Source organism: Eptatretus burgeri, unplaced genomic scaffold (genome assembly GCF_056783735.1).
Source record: "Eptatretus burgeri isolate ZD-2024b unplaced genomic scaffold, Ebu_testis_v1 Ebu_testis_scaffold_44, whole genome shotgun sequence".
Taxonomy (NCBI): Eukaryota; Metazoa; Chordata; class Myxini; order Myxiniformes; family Myxinidae; genus Eptatretus; species Eptatretus burgeri.
In genome coordinates this window covers 48,636-72,873 of record NW_028221994.1, presented here as the reverse complement: position 1 = coordinate 72,873, position 24,238 = coordinate 48,636, and the positions used below count along the sequence as shown (strand labels likewise).

The 24,238-nt window shown below is 43.2% G+C and overlaps 1 protein-coding gene across 5 annotated transcripts in view; it reads left to right on the top strand.

Annotated features, from left to right (window-relative positions):
* LOC147007705 (uncharacterized) overlaps nt 1-24,238 on the top strand; it is a 79,736-nt gene that overhangs the window by 54,928 nt on the left and 570 nt on the right. For 2 of the 5 annotated variants that reach the window (XM_085866568.1, XM_085866567.1), the window contains exons 3-5: nt 496-5,560; nt 5,803-5,940; nt 8,801-9,596. In XM_085866568.1, coding sequence (XP_085722694.1) covers nt 496-2,256 — 1,761 coding nt within the window. In that variant the 3' untranslated portion in view covers nt 2,257-5,560; nt 5,803-5,940; nt 8,801-9,596. Of the gene's footprint in view, nt 1-328; nt 5,561-5,802; nt 5,941-8,800; nt 9,597-24,238 lie in introns of those variants that run through there. The other 3 variants (XM_085866569.1, XM_085866564.1, XM_085866566.1) reach the window with 3 other exon arrangements.

Here is a 24,238-nt window from a genome sequence, read left to right as displayed (position 1 = left end):
GTGGTCTTCTTCCAGCCATGATTTGTTGAATTGAAATTCTTCTCTGAAAAATCTGAAACTTCATTTATCTGATCTATGACCAGACTTGAGTGAACAATTAATTTTTTGACTTTCATATCCCATTCGAAGAAACAATGTGATATAATGGGGTGCATGGATGATACGAGCATTTGGGCCATGATAGTAGTAGGCCATAATAGTGGGGTATTCAGTTAATAAGATAATTTTGTTCAGAATGAACATGCAAGGTCAGACGATGTGCTCCACGAGTGCTGTTCAAGTTGTAAAAGTGATTTATTGAAGTTTTTGCTCCATTCTTAATTTGCAGAGAAAAAATTTGAAACGTCTTCAAGTGTCAACTGTTCCTCGTCATTGGACAGAGAAGTTTCTTTTGATCATCACCTGACAGAGACTTTTTGTCAGGATGTTGACAAGTTTAGGGGTGTGTCTACAAACAACAACAACTGCGACAGGTGGATCAATGTCTTGCAACAGGAGAGCCAAAGAAGTGAGAAGACAAACAATTTTGCTGTTACCAACAAAGACTTCACCTCCTCATCGTGTTTGAAAGGATTTGTTGAAATATGCACAGGTGAGTCGTCATACAGGTGCACTGTGTGTCAGAAGGGATTTGCTTCTTCTTCATGTCTGTTAACACATCAAACGTTGCACAATGTTCAACAAGTGTTCACATCAAACAAGTGTTCACAATGCCGGAAGGCTTTCTGTTCTTCCTCAAATTTATATCGGCATCAAAAAACACATTCGGGGGAGAAACCCTACAAGTGCTTTGTTTGCAACAAAGTGTTTAATCAGTCATCACACTTACATGAGCACCAGATATTGCACACCGGAGAGAAACCCTATAATTGTTCCATATGTAACAAAGCGTTCAATCAAGCATCGAAATTTCATAAACATTCAAGAATACACACCCGAGAAAAACCTTACAATTGTTCTGTGTGTAACAAAGCCTTTGCTCGTTTATCAACTGCATCGACACATCAAAGAATACACACTGGAGAGAAACCCTTCAAGTGTTCTGTGTGTAACAAAGCGTATAACCAAGCATGGAACTTAAATACTCATGAAAGAATACACACGGGAGAGAAACCCTTCAATTGTTCTGTGTGTAACAAGGTCTTTTATCATCAATCAACTTTATCGAGACATCAAAGAATACACATCAGAGAGAAACCCTTCAATTGTTCTGTGTGCAACAAAGCCTTTACTCATTCATCATCTCTATCCACACATCAAAGAATACACACCGGAGAGAAACCCTTCAAGTGTTCTGTGTGTAACAAAGCGTTTAACCAAGCATCGAACTTCCATACTCATCAAAGAATACATACCGGAGAGAAACCCTTCAATTGTTCTGTGTGTAACAAGGTCTTTTATCTTCAATCAACTTTATCGAGACATCAAAGAATACACACCGGAGAGAAACCCTTCAATTGTTCTGTGTGCAACAAAGCCTTTACTCATTCATCATCTGCATTGAGACATCAAAGAATACACTCCGGACAGAAACCTTACAATTCTTCTGTGTGTAACAATGCCTTTACTCATTCATCATCCCTACCGACACATCAAAGAATGCACACCGGAGAGAAACCCTTCAAGTGTTCTGTTTGTAACAAAGCCTTCACTAGTTCATCATCTGCATCGACACATCAAAGGATGCACACTGAAGAGAAAACGTACAATTGTTCTATGTGTAACAAGGCCTTCATTAATCAATCAACTTTATCAAGACATCAAAGAATACACACCGGAGAGAAACCCTACAATTGTTCTGTGTGTAACAAGGCCTTTGCTCGTTCATCAACTGCATCGACACATCAAAGGATGCACACTGAAGAGAAACCGTACAATTGTTCTATGTGTAACAAGGCCTTCATTTATCCATCAACTTTATCGAGACATCAAAGAATACACACCGGAGAGAAACCTTACAATTGTTCTGTGTGTAACAAGGCCTTTGCTCGTTCATCAACTGCATCGACACACCAAAGAATCCACACCGGAGAGAAACCCTTCAGTTGTTTTGTGTGTAACAAAGCGTTTTATGATCCATCATCTGCATCTCGACATCAAAGAATACACACCGGAGAGAAACCCTTCAATTGTTCTGTGTGTGACAAAGCGTTTAATCGTCCATCATCTGCATCAAGACATCAAAGAATACACACTGGAGAGAATAGTCAGGCAGCATCGTGCACAAAACAAAGTCCCATGGGATTTTTGAATTGAAAGCAAACCACCATGCTGGACTCTTCAAGTGGACCCTAATGATTAATAAAAACCTTGGTGGCACTCTGGAAAATGGTGCAGACGTGTATTTTGAACACATTTAACATTTTTTGAAGAATGACTATTTTACGCCGCTTAAAAAGTGACATAATGTCACCCTGACCCCTCCATATACCACCAATTTTGTCATATTTGGTATCAAATTGACCGGCATGAACCTCTGCATTCTCATAGGTCATTTATTCGTCAATATATGAGCCACATCATGAATAAATCACACGAAAATCAAAATTTTGACCATATTTCGACTTCGGTTTCACTGTCCGCAGTTCACAAAAATACCTTTTTCTCAACATTGTGCTCACCAATCTGCTATTGAATTGTATCGCAACGTATCTATGTTATCACATATTTTATATATAGTTAATCCAGGGCCCAAACACAACATTGTCAACAGACAAGGAATACTTCGTCGTCAACAAGCATGCAGTCGGTCTGGCACAAAGTACTGTGGCGAAGTACTTGTCACCACAACAAGTTGGAAACAAGGTAACGAAGACCTTCAAAATGACACACGAGATGCCACAGCAACTGGCTATCGGAATAGCCATGAGGCAAGCCACCAAGGAGCAATAAAGTTGTTGATATGCTACATAAGTTCGGAGTGTCTGTGGAGTACAACAGATTTTTCCTGCAGGTCCTGGCTGGAGACATTTCCAAGTCGCCGGCTGATTTCGGGATAGTCTCTGTCACCGTACTTAGCTCGCTCTCTGATACAGAGTAATATCTTCTCGTCAGCACTGGGACTCTGAACTCATGTTGTGGCACTTTTTGTTTGGCAAATAATACACAAGGAATAGTCAGTGTCTACTCTCGCAACTTTCTCTGGAGGAAACACAGTTTTTGTGGCTGACTCCATTTTAATGTTGACAAGGTGATGTATTAGAATGTGGAAGCATTTGTTCGCAATAGCAGAATATGCAATAAGCCGTCACTGGGTACAAGAGAGGGATAGTATGCTGGAGTTCCAATCTGGTGTCTACAAACTACCGATGACCCTTTCTGTTCTTGTCAGATGTTCTGCTGCATCTGAAAAACATTATAGTGAAAAACATAAAAGTATGTTTTTATACAGAATCAGCTATATTGCATTGAATATATCTCAACTTGTGGCTTTTCAGCAGCATCACATCTGAAAGAGAGAAAATGCTTATATTAGTGGATACCATGGTTACTAGAGTCATATGGAAAGACTTCCTCAACCTAATCATCTGCAGTAGGATTTGTGGCATGTGTTTACAAAATCATGCATCCAAATTTACAGATGTCGGAAAGAGTAACCTTCCGATTCATTGGGGGATAGGGTTACATTTTGAGGTATATCTCGTTGAATTATCAAGTGAATGATATGTATAAAATATCAAAAGAACTCGCGATAACATCGGTACGTTGCGATACTATTCCTTAGCAGCTTGGTGAGCACAATGTTGAGAAAAAGGTATTTTGGTGAACTGTAGACGGTGAAACCGGTCGAAATATTGACAAAATTTTGATTTTTGTGTGATTTATTCATGATATTATATGGCTCATATATTGACGAAGAAATGACCTATGAGTATGCAGAGGTTCATGCCGGTCAATTTGATACCAAATATGACAAAATTGGTGGTATCTGGAGGGTCAGGGTGACATTATGTCACTTTTTAAGCGGAATAAAATAGTCTTTCTTCAAAAAATGTGAAATGTGTTCAAAATACACGTCCGCACCATTTCCCAGAGTGCAACCAAGCTTTTTATTAATCATTAGGGTCCACTTGAAGAGTCGAGCATGGTGGTTTGCTTTCACACCAAAAATCCCACGGGACTTTATTTTGTGCAAGATGCTGCCTGACGACATGTGCAAAAAAGTTTTGTGGTCTGATGGAACTTATGGAAAATTGCTAAACGCCACATTTGGTGTATACCCAACAAAGCACATCAGCCAAAGCACACCATACCTACTGTGAAGCCTGGTCGTGGCAGCATCCTGTTATGGGGATGTTTGTCATAATCAGGGACTGGGGCACTTTTTATATTTTTTTACATACCAAGTCGAGGCTTGTGTAAGAGCTAATACACTGAAACATATCACAAGGCAGGAGACAAGAACGGAGGGAGAGGGAAGCACAAAATAGTTCAAGCCACAAAAGGGGCTTGGAACCCGGGACCCCCAGGGGGTGGAGGGGCTTGTAACCCGGGACCCCCACATGGAAAGGGGCTTGGGACCCGGGACCCCCGCAGGGAAAAAGGGGCTTGTAACGATTCTTACCCCCCCCAACCGAATCCCTTGTCTGTGCTTAGCTGTAAGTCAACCCCCCTCCCCCCGCCCGATAAGCATCTGCTCTTTTTCTCTTTCCTGGCATTTTGATTGATTTTTCTTTGAAATTTATTCTTTATTGACCTCAGAAAATAAAAAAGTTTCTTTAATTTATTTATTTTATTATTGATAAATCATTTGTCGATTTCCAACGTGTCCGTGTTTGTCCTTTCCTTCCTTTGGTTTGGAATTGTCAGAGATCAAGAGAAAACATTGATGTTTTGCCGAGGGCGCGCTCCCCACTCAGGTAACCACGTGACCTCGGGTAAAACGGAATAATTAGACGGTGGACATTGGAACCCGTGGTTAACTGGGTGGAGTTCGTGGTTTAAAACAACCCACCGAACCACAACGTTTATTGTGAGCGGTGGCCCCAGGTCCGGCTCGACCGAGGACAACCGGGGATTAATTCCCCTGAGTAACAAGCTGGTGTCTCGGTACCCGTGGCCGCAACAATACATTCCCACGTACTCACATACCCACATACCCATATATAACTCCGTTATGGAGGGAAGATTGTCGATAAATACAAAAACAGAAAATAAAGAACATTGATTCGTGTCGAGGGAATAATCATCGACGAACTCGGACTCGATTTTCCACTTTCACAACACAATCTGAAACACAAACAATCCGTTAAAACGAAACGTTCAATCTTTGTATTTATTTTAAATCATGGACACGTGATGTGGCGGGAACCAATCAGACACCGCGATCTCCCTGTTCGCTTTTTCCCCGAAACACCTTGGCCACTTCCTTCACTCGGTTCCCACAGCGTACCGTCCTTCACCTGACACGACGTGCGGTCCACCATGACCCGAGATGTCAGAGAGAACACGCCGGGATCCACGAGCGGCTCCGATGGAGGATACGTGGTCGGTCCGGGAGGTTCTCCGGAAGACCGCGGGTCCATGGACGGTTCACCCGAGGACAAGGAGTCCAGACCCGGTATGTGACGTTCACTCCGTACCGAGAACTTGTGTTTCCCGTGCTGATCCGTGCTGTGTACTAACACAGGAACTCATTGATTTAGTGAATGTCACGATGTCTGGAGCGGAGCCGGAATTGAATAGTGAATGGAAATCTCATCCATGACATGTTACCCTCCCTCTTGCACATGTATGACATCATTTTATACCTCATCACTTCATTCATCATTCGATTCCTCTTTATCGTTGACAACAAATCAGATGAAGATTTACTTGTGATGATGGGCCTCTGCACTGGCACACAATGGCCTGTTATTGAGGAGTGTGGTGGCATCTTTAACATCCTCGAGGAATCACTGGATGAAAAGACAAGAGATTTGCCTTTGCTTTCATAGTAAGGTATGCTCATTGATGCAACACCTTCCCTGTGCATCACCAGGTTAGGTGTTTCTAGCTCGTCCTGTACCAACCTTATTTTAGGCCAAATTATGTTCAATATTATATTTAAACATGTGAAGGGTGAACTTAGTTACCACTAATCCAGTCGGCTGTTGTGAAGCAGAGTTGGTGAGTTTCCCATGAAACTAATTAATTCTGCTCGATGGATGGAAGTCACAAGTTCAAGGTCAAAGTTTGACCCAAAATAATTTTTCACGTAATTTTGACCTGAAGCTGTAACCTCGACCTTTCACCTGCTGTAAGAACTGTTATGAAACCATTGTCACGGGATAGGTGTGTTTGTACCGACTCTGTTTATCTGTTTTGGAAAAATATCATAAAGGTAAACCTGGTGTTGGTTTAATGGTTCGGGTGGTGGACTTGGTTAACTTGGGTCCTGAGTTCAAATCCCACTTGGCTGTGGAATTTATACCAGGTGGGGTTGACTCAGCTTGTCATCCTTCTGAAGTTGGAAAAGTGATACCTGCTTGCTGGGATGATTGAGCCGTTTGAGTATCCTGTGTCAGAGTGGTCACCTGTCCAGGATTGTGTCCAATAACCCAGGAGACTGCTGTAGCAGCACTGATGCTCCCTCTGTACAGAGTGTGGTCTTCATGGATGGATCATAAAGGACACGTTCAACAATATTACCCTTCACTCAGGGTCAGGGACGTGAACTCTCATGAGCACCTGACTAATTAAATAATTTATCGTTAGTCATAACCTCTTTTAATTGAGGAAAGTTTGAAAATGTAATGTATAATGCTTTATTCGTGTTTGATTGCTTGTTTACCAGAAAATACTTCCTGTCGCTTCGTTGATGGGAATATTCAAGGGAAGAGGGAGAGGAGGTAGGGGAACAGGGAGAGGAGGGAGGGGCGAGGGAAAGGAGGGATGGGAAGGATAGAGGAGAGGAGGGAGGTGAGAGGGGAAGAGGGAGAGAGGGGAAGGACAGAGGAGGAAGAGGAGTAGGAGAGAGAGGGATGGGATCGAAGAGAGACCAAAAGGGGTGAAGGAGAGGGATAGGGATGAGAAAGATGGATATCGGTGGGATAGAGAGGGATAGGGGTGAGAGAGGGAGAAGGAAGAGGGGGAGGGGAGGGGAGAAAGTGTGGAGGGGGAGAGGAGGGGGGATGCAGGTGGTCCTTTAGGAGAGACAAAGTGAGGGTGTGAGTTATCAGTATAGAACGTAAAATGGATGGAGCAAAACATAGAAAAATCTGAGGAAAACCTGTTTCCTTCTGCAAGAAAACTGATATTGGGACAGAAGTTCACCTTGCAGCATGATAACGACCCGAAGCACACAACCAAAGTCACACTGGAGTGGCTGAGGAACAAAAAGATATCCTTGAGTAATCCAGTCAGAGCCCCGACGTAACATCAATCGAAAATCTGTGGCATGACTTGAAGATTGCAATCCATCAACGCTCCCTACACAGCTTGACTGAGCGTGAACAGTTTTGTGTGGAAGAATGGTAAATATTGCCCAATCAATGTGTGCAAAGTTGGGAGAGATCAATCCCAACAGACTCACAGTTGTAATTACTGTCAAAGGTGTTCCACCAAGTATTAACTCAGGGGGGTGGACACTTATCCAACCAAAATATTCTAGTTTTGTATTTTTAAATAATTTTCTGGAATTTGTAGAATTTGTTTTTTTATTTGGAAGTTGTGGGTTACGATGTGTAAATAAAGGGGGGGAAAGTTTGATTTAATGCAATTAAATTCCAGGCAAGAAAGCAACAAAATGTGAAAATTTTGAAAGGGGGTGTAGACTTTCTATAGGCACTGAAAATACCCAACTCCAAGGACACTTGAAGAAGATGGCCGGATGGAGTCAATCAGGACAGGTACAGGTTCTATAAGGGAGAAATAGAAAACACCATCACCTTCTCTCGAATTGTAAAAACCTCATGTCAGAACACCTGTGCACACAAAGGTACAACAAGGTATCGAATGCAATCCACCGACACATGTACAAAAACGTCAATATCCCAGTCTCAGAGAACTCTTGCAAGCACGAACCAAATATGACACCAGGATCTGAAAAAGGAACCTGGAAGTTGAAGAGCTTCGACATTGCACCAGTGACAAAATCGGAGCAACGGGAGTGATTCTGTGACAACATAAAAACAAGAACAGTTATCCAAAGCAATTTGTGAGAAGAGAAAAGAGCAGAACAAGGATCTGGACAGGTTTGAAATCCTGAAAAAGGAATAAAAACCATTGAAAGGAAATGCCTTGAGGGAGAGCCTGTGTCATAATAACGTCATAATTATCGCTTACATTATATTATCATGTCATAAATTATATAATTTTAACTAACATATCATTATCGAAGTATTAAATTATATAATCATTATAACTAACAGCACAGCATAATGGTTGATGCAAAATCAGATGGAGATTTGTATTTGATGTTTTATTGTCTTGTTGACTTCATGAAAATGTTTTGTGTGGGAATTCGGGAATTTCACTACATTCAAATTGGGAATGATAATTTTGTGGGTCTTCTGGATTTTGCGAACAATCTTCTGCACCACCGGCAAAAAAATTCCAAAATGTCTGCCCTCACCTCATGATCCCCCTGTCCCAAGGGAACAACATGTTAAAGGATCGACATGTGATTTGATTGTTTGGTCTTCGATTTTCTGTCCCAGCACGATGAGATGTTCCGCATTGAATCTACTTCTCTGTCATACGTTTTGTGTGTAATTGCATATATGATTTTATTCAAACAATGACATCATAATGTGAAAAGTAGAAGTGATTCATTAAATTTTGGCACCCCTGCCTCACCTTGCACTTCTTGATACCACAGAAACCAAGTCCGTCACAATCATTGGAATCTCGAACGATGAAGCTCAGTCGATTGTTCTCTCACTCTCACACCGGAGGTCTGTTTTCTCCAGGTTCATTTCTGGTCCTGCACCGTTCTGCTTTGTACACCCATCCCCGAATTTTGTCTTTCTCGGTCTTCCAGTAACCCACCTGTGATGAAACTCCCAAAATCCAGGTTCTTTGCTCACCTCTACTCATTTGTAACTCCTTTATCCAGGCCGTGGAACCAACTTCCTCAGACTTCAATCTGACTCTTCCGTCTTCAAGGGGGCTATTCACCAACACCCCCCCCAATCCATTCTCATGATCTTTTCCCCCTCTCCAAGCCTTCCTTTCCTCCCCAAGCCCTCTCTAAAATAAAATCCCTCCACAAACCATCCTCTTCCTTTCCAGATTAATGTGCTTTCCCCCCTATTACTCACCATCCTTTTCTTATGCCATCTCCAGGTTTCCTTTCCCCTTCTTGCTGTGTTTGAGTTGCATTCAGCTTGTTCACCCCTTTGTTCCCCTACCTGACTCTGATCTCATTCTTCCCCATGCCCATTCTGAATCCAAGTGACCCTTCATTTTACTTCCATCCTGTTGTAGTTGTGTCCTCGCCTCCCCCCCCCCCCACTTCCAGGATGTTCTTTTTAGCTCGCCTGTTCGAAGAACAGAGCTATAGCGATACACCCGGCGTGAGCGTCAGCGTCAGCCTGAGCGTGAAAATATTTAAGTTTTTGGTGCAAGTTATTTTTTCCTTTGTAATGCTTTTATCTACCATACTATTTTTTATGAGCCCGATATATATATATATATATATATATATATATATATATATATATATATATATATATATATATATATATATATATATATATATATATATATATATATATATATATATATATATATATATATATATATATATATATACCTGGTGTTGGCGCAGTGGTTAGGGCAGCGGCTTGGGATCCAAAAGGTCCTGAGTTCAAGCCCCGTTGGGCCACTGAATTAATACACCAGGGGGTTGACTCAGCCTGTCATCCTTCGGAGGTGGGCGAAATGAGTACCAGTGTACTGGGCCGGTGTATACCCCGGTTAAAATAGGTGTACCATATCCCTGTGTCGTAAGAGGCGACCAGGGTTGCATCAGGAAGGGCATCCGGCGTAAAACGTGCCAAATCACTATGCGGATCATACGGATGATCCGCTGTGGCGACCCCTAACGGGAGCAGCCGAAGGAAGAAGAAGAAGATATATATATATATATATATATATATATATATATATATATATATATATATATATATATATATATCGGGGCGTATTATGTGTCGTCCGTCCGTCCGTCCGTCTGTCTGTCTGTCCATCCATCCCTCCATCCGTTCCTGTCCGCACTCTAACTCCCAAAGTTTTCAACTTTCATGTTTCATGTTTGGTACATAGGTACAGACTGTGGAGACGGTGTGTCGTGACATACGTTCGTCATCTAAAGTGCTTGCCATGGCAACCAGGATGCTGTTTTCCATGTAGTAACACAATTCTATATATACCTTCTTGTTCGGGTGTATATTGTGCTCACTTGCGCTCTTGTTACTGATTAGAACATACAAATTGATATGTTGCTTTAAAATTATTTGGATCAGATTTCACTGCAATGCTTTATAAAAAATATTAATTATTAGACGAGTCTTTTAAAAACGATAAATGTATAAACAGGCGAGCATTGGGTGGCTTTGACACCAACTCTGGTTGTTCTGTTATGTTCGGGGCTTTTCTGTGTTCATGGTCTCCCACGAGTGCCTCAAATTATTTTTTTAGAAATCAATGATTAGAAAAGTTATTGTTGGTTTTGCAGAAATTTTGGAGGGTTTTTGGGGTCTTGTCTGCACAATATACAGTATTTCTGCATCCAACGGGTGATCTTGTTCCAAGCGTGTGTCGAAAAAATTCTCAATTCCTCCTGCACATTTAAGTCAATTTAAACAGGAAAAACAAATTCAAACATCGATATGGAGAATCGGGGCAACACAAGCAACACACTCTTTTCCGGACTCTGCAGTACATAGAAACTTTTAATTCTTATGTAGTTTTCAGTGAGACGAGGTCTGTTTACCCTCAAAACATGCAGACGCCATAGCTGACATGTGAGGATTCAGGGAAGAATCACTCGCAGCTTTGTTGCAGCAGCCATCTGAAGGTCAGCTTAAAGGTCCCCTGACATGAAAAGTAAACTTGTTATTTATATATTAACTTGACCTTCCTCGTGAAGAAATCACCCATGTTTTTTTAATCAAAAATGGGATAATTAGAGCAATATTTCGATCATTTCTTGAGCCTTTCACAACGTGCCCCTAAAAAAATTGACTTCAGCGAATCGCAGCGTGACGTCACATACAGTAACTCGCACAGAGTAGATTGACTCTGAAGTCGAGATGTCGCGCGCCTTATAAAGTACGTACAAATGCATTTTGCACATGTTAGTGCAATCTCTGTGATCGTCTTAATTCCAGTGATTGTTTCGCGAAAGTTTTAAATAGTTTTATCCGTACTTTCGAAAATGCCTGCAAGATGTATCGTAACAGGATGCAGCAATACAAGCAAAGACGGTGTAAGCCTTCATGTATTCCCGAAAGATGATAATCATCGGAGAATAAGGACATCTAAAGTGAAGTTGACGAGGGGAAAATGGAAAGGCCCCAGCGACACGAGCGTCATTTGCAGCGCCAACTTTGAAGACAGTGACTTTGAGCATGGGCTCTATTCATCCCACTATTCATCCCTCTATTCATCCCAACCCCTCATTACTCACACACAGAGACAAGAAATTCTGCTTCTGAGCCGTGTCTGCACAAAAATCAGGAGGCAATTATTTATCCCTTTACTACCTTGTAGTCGTACACAAATCCAATACATGTATGCACAATAAAGGGCGATACCATGTACACAAAATATAAAATTTGACTGTTTAACCTTTCCATTAAAAAAGCAAGTGAAATCCTTCAATACAGCGCATGTGGTGAAGCAAATGAGTGCACTCATGCAATTTTTTAATTAATTATGTAAATAATAATTATGTAAATAATAATTATGTAAATAATAATTTTAATTAATTATGTAAAAAATATAAAAATATTTTTAAAATATATTTAATTAATGATTAAAATATGCAATTTATGCTTTTTCAGTTGAAAAACAATTAAAAAGCATACTTAATATTTGAAATGTAAAAATCTTGTTATTATTGTGATAAGCACCTTTATATATAACAGAAGGAATTAAATCTTTCGATACAGCGTGGCAGGGGACCACAAAAGAATGATAGCATAAGAAGAACTTAGCTTTCAGCATTCGGCGATCGGCGCGAAATGCCATGGTGGGTGGAAATGACATCTTTCGTTCGTTCGTACCTGAGGGGCGCGTTTCTTCGTTTTTTTCTGTCAAGCAATAAATTAAATGGTTTTCACATATATAACACATTAGTTTCACAAATTTCCATTGAAATACTCGGGTATTTCCGTCAATCGTCACCATTTCCGTCGAGGTTACGCACTGCATCTACCGGATGGCCGTCATTGGCTGTCTTGAGGCACGTGGGGGGGGGGGACACCGGAGAGGTGGTAGACGCCGTTGGAGACATTTCAAACTCGGTGCAATTGTATACAGCGCACGCGCTGTAATAATTACAGGGACATACAAGTAAAATACTAAAGATTAATATTGCATCATTTCAAGGCACAAGGAGATAATTTTAAAATCAAACAATGTGAAAACCCTGCACCCACATTTTTCAGCTTATTGAATTGTTCGTTGAAACCAGCCTACTGGGACAGGTACGATTCCACATACATGCAAGCCAGGTATGGCTGCACTCGGTATACATGGGTTTATTCTAAAGTGAAGGTACTGCTTCCATTGGCTTGCTTTTCATTAACATTTAGCCAAAATGCTGTTGTAAAAGAAAAGGGGAAAAAATGTTTGCACAACTATGAAAGACAAATTTATCTGTCCTATTACACGGCCTCATATCCTCGGGACTCTTAAGCATTGACTTATACATTGTGTGCATGCTAATACAAGTTAGTTGTCAACTCTAGAGTCTAGACTAGTCCGATAAATCCGTCGTCCATCCGACTCGGCCGATAAATCTGACGTGCTGTCGCTTTCTTTTTTACTCTCTTTTCTTCATTGTTTTCTACTGGCGCTACATGATGACAGTAGGAATAAAATAAATAAAAATGCAACAGAACGTCAGATTTATCAGACTACTCAAGACAATTGTATCGCAAGGTGTGTTCTGCACACAAGTTTTCATCGTATCCGGACAGAGAGGTTGCTTCATTTTATGCGCGGAGAGGTACGGCCGATGACATGGGTGGCCTTGTTTGTGATTAATTTGCCGCGAAGCAACATGTCCGCTGCGCTGGTCACGTCACCTCACTAAAATATTTTTGATATCGAGCAGTATGCAAGTCGAATTTAAATTATTGAATTACGAAAAGGATTTAGTCCAACCAGTTGTTATTTCCAAGTCTTCCTGCGATGTCCTCCCTATCATCATGAACTCCGGGAATTTCATCGCCATTTTTCTCTGCTTGTCCTGCTTCGGGCTCGAACTGCTAAGGCCGTATTTCATTTCCAGCTGCCTGAACTTCATCTCCCGCGACTATGTTATCCGACAATTCTCCATGTGATTCAGACCAAAATCCTTCATTTCTTTCACACTCACTGTCGCTACCAGACAAATGAAAGTCCATGTCATCCATTATTCAAAACCAAATGTTCGATTTTTTTAAAGCAGAAACGAACGAAGCGATTGAGTCGACCAATCAAATGTGGAAACACACAGGAAGCCAATAGAATCACGTAGACCACTAACCCGAGTAATTAAGGTGCAGCTTTTGTCATACTGTACGCGACGTCATGTGGGTTACGCCCCTTTCAGGAGAATTTTTAGGGGCGTTCCCGAAGACGTTTGTTTTTTGAATTTTACATTGTACAGAATGAGTTTTGTGAAAAAACATTGTCAGATCTGAAATCACGATGAAAAACTCCTCGAGGACATATATAAATGAAATTTAAGTACTTTTGCATGTCAGGGGACCTTTATCCTGGTGTTGGCGCAGTGGTAAGGGCAGTGGCTTAGGACCCAAAAGGTCCTGAGTTCAAGCCCCGTTGGGACACTGAATTAATATATGTATGTATATGTATATATGTATATATGAATATATATATATATATATATATATATATATATATATATATATATATATATATATATATATATATATAATATGTATAGCACCAGTTGTACTGGGCCCGGTGTATGCCCCAGTTAGAATAGGTGTACCATATCCCTGTGTGTCGTAAGAGGCGACCAGGGTTGCGTCAGGAAGGGCATCCGGCGTAAAAACCTATGCCAAATCATTATGCGGACAACAAAACGAATTTCCATACCGGATCGGTCGAGGCCCGGGTTACCAACGACCGCCACCGGTACCGGTGGTCAGCAGGGTACCAGTGGAAATTGTGCGACTGCTGGGCGAAGGAGGAGAAGGAGACGGGGAAGGTGAGTCCGGAGGCAGTGGGAGAGGGGGAAGGGTAGAAGCGTGGAGGTGAGAGTTGGAACTCTGAATGTTGGGACGATGACTGGCAAAGGGCGAGAGTTGGCTGATATGATGGAGAGAAGAAAGGTGGACATACTGTGTGTACAAGAGACCAAGTGGATGGGGAGTAAGGCGGGGAGCATTGGAGGTGGTTTCAAACTGTTCTACCATGGTGTGGATGGGAGGAGAAATGGTGTCGGGGTAATCCTGAAGGAAGATTATGTCAAGGGGGTATTGGAGGCGAGGAGAGTGTCTGACCGAGTGATGAGTGTGAAGTTGGATATTGAAGGGGTGATGATGAATGTCATCAGTGCATATGCCCCCCATATGGGGTGTCAGATGGAGTAAAAGAAGATTTCTGGAGTGAGTTAGATGAAGTGGTGGAGAGTGTATCCAAGGATGAAAGAGTGGTGATTGGAGCAGATTTCAATGGACATGTTGGGGAAGGGAATAAAGAGGATGAGGAGGTGATGGGGAGGTACAGTCTCAACAAGAGAAATGTGGAAGGGCAAATGGTGGTAGAGTTTGCAAAAAGAATGGAAATGGCAGTGGTAAATACGTATTTCAAGAAGAAGGAGGAACACAGGGTGACATACAAGAGTGGAGGAAAGTGCACACAGGTGGATTACATCTTAAGTAGGAGATGCAACCTGAAAGAGATTAGTGACTGTAAGGTTGTGGCAGGGGAGAGTGTTGCTCGACAGTATCGATTGGTGGTCTGTAGGATGACTTTAGAGATGAGGTTGAGGAAGAGAGTGAGGGCTGAACCAAGGACCAGATGGTGGAAGCTGAAGGAGGAAGACTGTTGCGTGAAATTTAGGGAGGAGGTGAGACAGGCGTTGGATGGTGGTAAAGATGGGTGGGATGATTGGGCAACGACAGCAGAAGTTGTGAGGGAGATAGCTAGGAAGGTACTTGGTGTGACATCTGGACAGAGGAAGGAAGATAAGGAGAGTTGGTGGTGGAATGAGGAAGTACAGGAAAGTAGAAGGAAGAAGGGGTTGGCGAAAAAGAAGTGGGATAGTCAGAGAGATGAAGAAAGTCGGCAGGAGTACAAGGAGTGGGGTCGAAAGGCAAAAAGAGAGGTGGCAAAGGCCAAGGAAAAGGCATGACGAGCTGTATGAGAAGTTGGATACAAAAGAAGGGGAAAAGGATTTATACCGATTGGCAAGACAGAGGGACCGAGCTGGGAAGGATGTGCTGCAGGTTCGGGTGATAAAGGACGCAAATGGGAATGTGCTGATGAGCAAGGAGAGTGTGTTGAGAAGGTGGATGGAGGACTTTGAGGAGCTCATGAATGAAGAAAATGAGAGAGAGAGAAGGTTGGAAGAGGTGGAGATAGTGAATCTGGAAGTGGGATGGATCAGTAAGGACGAAGTGAGGACTGCTATGAAGAAGATGAAAAGTGGAAAGGCGGTTGGCCCAGATGGTATACCAGTGGAGGCATGGAAGTTCTGAGGAGAGATGGCAGTGGGGTTGTTAACCAGATTGTTTAATAAAGTCTTGGAAAGTGAGAGGATGCCGGAGGAGTGGAGATTAAGTGTACTGGTTCCGATTTTCAAGAATAAGGGTGATGTGCAGAGCTGTGGAAATTACAGAGGGATAAAGTTGTTAAGCCACACCATGAAGTTGTGGGAAAGAGTAGTGGAAGCCCGGTTGAGAGGAGAGGTGACGATCTGTGAGCAGCAATATGGGTTTATGCCAGGAAAGAGCACCACTGATGCGATGTTTGCTTTGAGAATGTTGATGGAGAAGTATAGGGAAGGCCAGAAGGAGTTCCATTGTATGTTTGTGGATTTAGAGAAAGCTTATGATTGGGTGCCAAGAGAGGAGCTGTGGTATTGTATGAGGAAGTCAGGAGTGGTGGAGAAGTATGTGAGGATCGTGCAGGATATGTATGAGGACAGTGTGACAGCGGTGAGGTGTGCGGTAGGAATGACGGACCGGTTTAAGGTTAAAGTGGGATTGCACCAAGGATCGACTCTGAGCCCTTTCCTGTTTGCAATGGTGATGGACAGGTTGACGGATGAGATCAGACTGGAGTCTCCATGGACTATGATGTTCGCGGATGACATCATGATCTGTAGGGAGAGTAGGGAGCAGGCTGAAGCGAGCCTTTAGAGGTGGAGGTACACACTGGAGAGAAGGGGAATGATAGTCAGTCGGAGTAAGACGGAGTACATGTGCGTAAATGAGAGGGAGGGTGGTGGCATGGTGCGGTTGCAAGGGGTTGAGGTGGGGAAGGTGGATTGGTTTAAATACTTGGGATCAACTGTCCAAAGTAACGGAGAGTGTGGGAGAGAAGTGAAAAGAGAGTGCAGGCAGGATGGAGTGGGTGGAGAACAGTTGCAGGAGTGATTTGTGACAGAAGGGTAGCTGCAAGAGTGAAGGGGAAAGTATATAAGACGGTAGTGAGACCAGCTATGTTGTATGGTTTGGAGGCGGTGGCACTAAGAAAAAGACAGGAAGTGGAGCTGGAGGTGGCAGAGTTAAAGATGCTGCGATTCTCGTTGGGAGTGACGAGGATGGATAGAATAAGAAATGAGTATTTTAGAGAGACAGCGCAGGGAGGACGGTTTGGAGACAAAGTGAGAGAGGCGAGATTGAGATGGTATGGACATGTGCACAGGAGGGATACGGAGTATATCGGGAGAAGGATGTTGAAGATGGAGCCGCCAGGCAGGAGGAGAAGAGGAAGGCCAAAGAAGAGGTTCATGGATGCGGTGAGGGCGGACATGCGGGTGGTTGGAGTGTCAATGGAAGATGTGGAGGATAGAGCGAAATGGAGACGGTTGATCAGCTGTGGCGACCCCTAACGGGAGCAAGCCGAAAGAGGAAGCATGTCAGGGGACCTTTAATTTTGAAGGGATAAGGAATATTTATGAACTAAAGGTTGATAGGACTTTTCAGAGGGGGTGAGATCATTCAACGATGTTTTGATCATCCTTGAGACAGAATGGCGTAAAGACTGCAACCCTTTGTGTGCTGGGATGGATCACACATGGATCCTTGGTCTGGAGGTCGGAAAGTCAGCCTGCATTGAAAAGGCGAGGGAAAGATTTATAATCTGCTCTGGTCAGTTCATTCCTTGGTTGGTGTTATTATGACCCAACCAGACTTTCATCAGCTAAAACAGCTGGGTCAGGAAGAGCTTTAAATCATCCATGTATCGCAGGTGTGTCACCTTTAATATTTCTTTGGATGTTCTTCTGTTCGTTGTTAGGGTGTATCCATGTCCATGTTTGTTGATGAGGTTACTCAGTGGGTCCAGAGCAAGACAAAACAAGAGAAAGACTGTCTCCCTGGAAGATCCCATGCCATGTCTTCACATCTGGTATTTCGATATTTCCTTCTGAGTGCTGTACTATCAACGTGGTATTCCAGAGTTCCATTGCTTTCTCAATCAGTTTGATTACTTGGGGATTGATTTTGAATATTTACACCCATTTTATCATCCATAAATGTGGAACACTCTCAAAAGCTTCCTTGTAGTCCATCGAGGGGGTGGACAACTTGGTTGTTCGCATTTTGAAATTTTCAAGTTTGTCCTTGTTCAGTCATGGGTGGTTGCCCTTTTTTTCTACATCTCAACCTCCTTGTTGGGTTCGGTGTTGGAACATCATTTCTGTCATGATTCCTGTTGGAAGTTTGAATGTTGTTAGTTGACATGTTATTGGCCGGTATTTGTAAGGAAGTTGGGTTTCTTCAGATTTTTACATGACAAATGTGTTTCCTTCTACGAACCACTCACACACTTCCATTTCCTCTTGGATCAGTTGTTTGAATGTCCTTGTGTCGTGATTGTGGAGAGCATCAAGTTGTTTCAACCATATAATAAGTTTGGAATTTTAACTGGTCCTGCATTTTTATGTTTGGTGGCATTTTATGAAGTTGTTTTTAATTATTTATTACTTCATCAATAATCACTGGGGACATTTCCTCGACCGACATGGTGCTTCTTCTTTTCCAAGTCCACGATCCATTATGCTTTCTTGTTATGTTCCTTTTTTTCTCCAAGAATTCCTTCCCAGAATGTTTCTCCATCTTTTCTTTTTCAGGGGAAGTTGACGCATTCTGCTTTTGTTTCCCTAATTCGTGGAAGAATCTCTTCGGGTTACTCTCAAACATGTGATTTTGTTTTTTCCTGTTGTTTGCTTCCTCATATGGTGGTGTTTTTATTTATTTATTTATTATCTTTCCAGATATCATTTCCAGATTGAGTTTGTTTTCAACACCCAAGCACTCGTGGTCTTTGTCTCCAATTTTGTGTTTGTTTTTAGCAGCGTCTTGGGTGGCGAACGCTGCTCTAAGAGAGCTCGGGGTTGTTGTTGTTGTTGTTGTTGTTGTTGTTGTTGTTGTTGTTCTTCTTCTTCTTCTTCTTCTTCTTGTTCTTCTCTTTATTCTTCTTATTCTTGTTCTTCTCTTTCTTATTCTTCTTCTTCTTCTTGTCAAAAATTTCCAGCCGGATCCTATGAAAACGGTCGGAGAAGATACACTTTTAATGAACCCTGGTCGAAAACAATAAAAAAACGAAGTTCGTTATATCTCAGAGACAATGAGTCAGATATACATGAAACTGGTATGGTAGGTTCATGGTATGTCCTAGTTATGTGTGAGAAAGAACCGTTGCTATGGATCCCTCCGTTGCCTAGCAACGGCCGAAAAACCTCTAAATGTGGGGGTATTTTAACGAAAAACAATATGCAGCATTAACCCTTGAAGCTAGAATCATGAGTTTTCTTGTGCTTTATCCTCAGGTCATTCCCCATCGAACAGGCCCATCGTGTCAGGTTCTATTGGGTAGTCGACCACCCATGTCCGCCTACCGACTTGTCTTATTTAGTTTTGGGTTTCTCTTACCTTTCCTGAATTGTATTTGTCCAATGTGTTTGTTGTTTCTGTGTGCGTTTGTGTCTGTCTGTCTATGTGTCCACGTCTTCATATTGTTACGAATTTGGAATTCAATTGCACACAACATACAGGTTCCCTTAGTCAGCTATGTCGATAAGTGCATGTTCCCTAGATAGCTCACCTTCCATTGTTTAAATGTTTTGAAATCGATTAGATGCCCTGCGGATCGATTTAATAGTTAGGGAGCGAACAATGGCGACGTCCCTCCCCCTCTTCTGCGAAGAGGAAGAAGAACCCTGCGGTGACGTCAACAACTCCCTCCCACCCGTGGTTGAGCGGGGGGTGGATCACGAGGGCACGAGTCACGCCGGTTGCAGGGGAGGGGTGCAAAGCATAAAGAGGACATCTTTTCTTTGTTCAAAAAGAGTTCGTGGGAGTCCCGTGGAAGGGCTGAGTTCGTGGGCTGAGTTCGTGGGAGTCCCGTGGCAGAGTTCGTGAACAGTTCCGTTCTGAGTCCCGTGTACAGAGTTCGTGTGCTGAGTCCCGTGGGAGGAGGAAGCTTTTTGCTTCGGAGAGAGCAGTCGTTCAGCAGGCCATCGGGTCCTGCTTGGTGCGAGTCCCGTGGCAGAGTTCGTGAACAGTCCCGTTCTGAGTCCCGTGTACAGAGTTCGTGTGCTGAGTCCCGTGGGAGGAGTAAGCTTTTTGCTTCGGAGAGAGCAGTCGTTCAGCAGGCCATCGGGTCCTGCTTGGCTTGCTTGGCTTGAGGCCTTCGGAAGCTTTTTGCTTCGGCTGGCTCAGTGAGCTTCAGCTGCTGCTTTGTTTTGGAAGGAACTTGAGCCGGTTGTTCGGCTCGAGCTGCGAGTGGAGGCTTCTTCCTCTTCTTCCTCTTCTTCTTGGTTCGTGGAGCTTTTTGTTCTCCATTTTGTTTCCCGGCTTGGTGCGACGCATCGGCCTCTTCTTGGAGTTGGATCATCGGGGAAGCGAAGATCGACAGGAAGGATTGGCACCTCGTTTCATCGGCACGTGTTGAGAAGCGTGGGAGGATTCGCGGGAGCTCGGGAAGGATCGCGGCGATTGGATCCAGCTCGCTCTCGCTGGAGCGCGGGTCCGGACAAGTTGAAGACCACACGAGGTGGAAAGGTTGAAGTCAAGCTTTGAGTTTCAGCTCACCTGTCCTCCGAGCTGGAGCTCGTGATTAAAGGCCTCAGCCACCGTTTCGTGTGTGTGTGTGTGTGTGTGTGTGTGTGTGTGTGTGTGTGTGTGTGTGTGTGTGCGTGCGTGCGCGCGCGCGCGCGTACGTGTGTCCGTGGGACCGTCTAATCAGTAGGAACTGCTGTGAAGTGAAAATGACTGTCCATAATAAGTAGACGGTTGTAGTTCTTTTGTCGTGCTTTTGTTGCTTGTATAATTGCAGACGTGTTTTGCCTTATTTAATTGCATACGTGTTTTATTATAATAAATGTCCTTGTGTGAATGTAAGCCTGTTCGTTGCGTCCATTCCCTCATTGACTGAACATTTCGTGTGTTGGGAGTGAGAAAGCCGTTGTTTTGCCGTAATAGGGGGACATTTGGACCGACGGTTCTCGGCGATTACGCCGCTCGGAATCGTGCACGGACAAGCTCGCCTCGGCGGTTTGTTCCGTTCGAGTTCTGTCGAGGGTGGAATACCCCGGTAGTTGGATCACGTGGGTATTTCGGTAAATTGAAGATTGGCAATCGACCCTACCCCACGTGATCTGCCGATTGGTGTATTTAGGTTCTTGTACAAGGACCCGTCGCTCGGAGTAAACTGGGCGGCGATCTATATTCCGGGTGATCGGTCGGGCCGACGCGACTTGCGGCTCTGTTCAGAGCGGTCGGTTGGCGGCCGACCCCCCCTGCCGTAACATTTGGTTGTCAGGAGTGCGATTCGGCCCCCTCCTCCTCCGTAGTAAAATTCACGGAGTTGGATCAGGGGTATACGGAACAAACCCCCCCCCCCGTGTCCCCAAATTACGAGCATTATATATTTTATTCCCAGCACGCGAAATGTTCAGCCAAGGCGAGCAGGGGCAGGAGGGATAAGGAATTTTTTGAATGTAGAATCCAAGGCCCGGAACGGTTCGTCTTATTAAAATCGCACCACATATTGTCGTCTGCCTTTTCACCACAGCTCGTCATATGCCTTTTCCTTGGCCTTTGCCACCTCTCTTTTTGCCTTTCGACGCCACTCCTTGTACTCCTGCCTACTTTCTTCATCTCTCTGACTATCCCACTTCTTTTTCGCCAACCCCTTCTTCCTTATACTTTCCTGTACTTCCTCATTCCACCACCAAGTCTCCACCACCACCACGGGACTTTGAAATTTTCGAAAAATCATGAAAAATTTATTTTTTCGAAAATCAAAAATCGGGCCATGAGCGACTGTGGGCAGTACATTCAGCCATATTGTCAAAAATTTCCAGCTGGATCCTATGAAAACTGTCGGAGAAGATGGACTTTGAATGAACCCTGGTCGAAAACAATAAAAAAACTAAGTTCTTTATATCTCAGAGACTATGAGTCAGATATACATGAAACTGGTATGGGAGGGTCACGGTATGTCCTCGTTATGTGTGAGAAAGAACCGTTGCTATGGACCCCTCCGTTACCTAGCAACGGCTGAAAAACCTCTAAATGTGGGGGTTATTTTTACGAAAAAACAATCTGCAGCATTAACCCTTGAAGCTAGAATCATGAATTTTCTTGTGCTTAATCCTCAGGTCATTCCCCATCGAACGGGCCCATTGCGTCAGGTTCTATTGGGTAGTCGACCACCCATGTCCGCCTACCGGCTTGTCTGTCTGTGTGTCTGTCTGTCCTGAGCATAGCTCCGTGAACTTTGATCCCATCTTGATGAAACTTGGTTATGTGTTCGATATCAATGTCTGGTTGTGTTTTCCTGGATGAGGGCGTGCTCCACCCATTGTGGGCGGATCCACACCTAAAAAATAGCCATTTTTCGGAGGTAGTCGGATTAAAAATCTATCTTCTCCTTGGGAATTGACTGAATGGAATGGGTTCTTCAGTATTTGAAGAGCAAAATGAATTATCTAAAACTTGTCGTTGTCCGATTTTTCATTTTCGTCCCAAGGTCAAGGCCACAAGGTCAAAAACTTAGAAAATTGCGAAATTTGACATAAAAATCATACGACCGCCCAAACTTTGAGAGCTGGGATGACAATATTTTTTATGCATAATCATGAGGTCATTCCCCACCTCAAGTCTTGAAACCATTTTGCTCTATCTCGAACACCTTGCCCGTGGTGCCCCCTTCAAATTTTGTTTTTACGCTGATTTCATCAAAGTTTGGATAATCCGAGGAGTGCGAAATGCCATATAGCCGAAATGACGTTATATTGTTCCTGGAATGTTCCAGAGGAAGTTTTGCGCCAAAGGTCATACTCCTTGACCTTTGACCTTTTAAGGCCACAAAGGTCAAATTTTCAAAGTTGTGGGAATCGAACCGGGTTTTCGACCTTCTTTGACGAACTAACTCCAATAAGCTATAGCACGTATCCTGTTTCCTTATTTTAATGTCCACAACATTGTTTTGTGATCTTTAAAGATTATGCAAAGGTCAAATTTTGAAAGTTGTTGAACGAAACCCGGTTTTCGACATTTTGCAGCGAATAACCTGTCAGCCGTACCACATCATGTTGATCATTTTTATAACTTGGTCAATAATCATCACATTGTCTCATCCTTGACTTCTGAAACAATCTACATCGTCAAATACCGCTCGTGCACCATTGTCGTCTTCAGACTTGTTTATTTTATTATTAACTGGCATAACCCGCGCTCTTCGCGACATGTTGGGGTGGGTGTGTTTGAGAAAGGAACTGATGCAGAGTATCAGTAGTAATTTTACTTTAATGCAGTAAGTGGAATACAATGTTCAAAGTACTTCTTGATACACAATGTTTTGGGTTATAGCATTGTCATTATGGAACCCTTATTTTGTAGTTGGTATAATTTGCACCGTAATGTCCGAGAACTGACGTGATCGTGAGAAGGCAACATCGAGCTGACCGTGGCTGAACACCGGCTGTGGAAGATATAACCCAACTTCATCAAAGGTTTGGCCTTGCGCTTTGTGTATAGTCATACAGTAGCTGACTCTTACTGTAAACTGTGTTCTTTCAAGAATGAATGGCAAGTTCACATCTGATGGGGCCAGTTTGATTAGTGGTATCAACACATAGTCACCTTTGTTTGCCCCAGTTAGGATCTCGGCATCTAGATCATGGGTGTGGAGATTCCTAACAATCAGTCGTGTACCATTACAGAACCCTCTTTTTATATCTCCGTTACGTAAGACCAAAGGACACAAAGCCAAATGCAGTAACCGTTTTTGGCACGATTTCACTGTTTCAGAACCATTTTATTTACTTTTTTTGTACCATGCACCTCATATGGTCTTTGAGATAATGTAAGCCGAATATCACGTTACTCGAGCGCAGAACATAGTCGAAGATAGCGCGACACGAAACCACAAACTCGGAAATAATATAAAAGATATATCATTTGTCGATTTCCAACCTGTCCGTGTTTGGTTTGGCATTGGTTTCCTTCTATTGGTTTGGCATTGTCAAAGAGATCAAGAGATAACATTGATGCTTTGCCGAGGGCGTGCTCCCCGCTCAGGTAACCACGTGACCTCGAGTTAAACGGAATAATTAGACGGTGGACACTGGAACTCGTGGTTAACTTGGTGGAGTTCGTGGTTTTAAAACAACCCACCGAACCACAACGTTAATTGTGAGTGATGGCCCCAGGTCCGGTTCGACCGAGGACAACCGGGGATTAATCCCCCTGAGTGACGAGCTGGTGTCTCCGTACCCGTGGCCGCAACAATACATTCCCACATTCCCATATATACTCCGTTATGGAGGGAAGATTGTCGATAAATACAAAAACATAAAAGAAAGAACATTGATTGGTGTTTAGGAAATGATCGT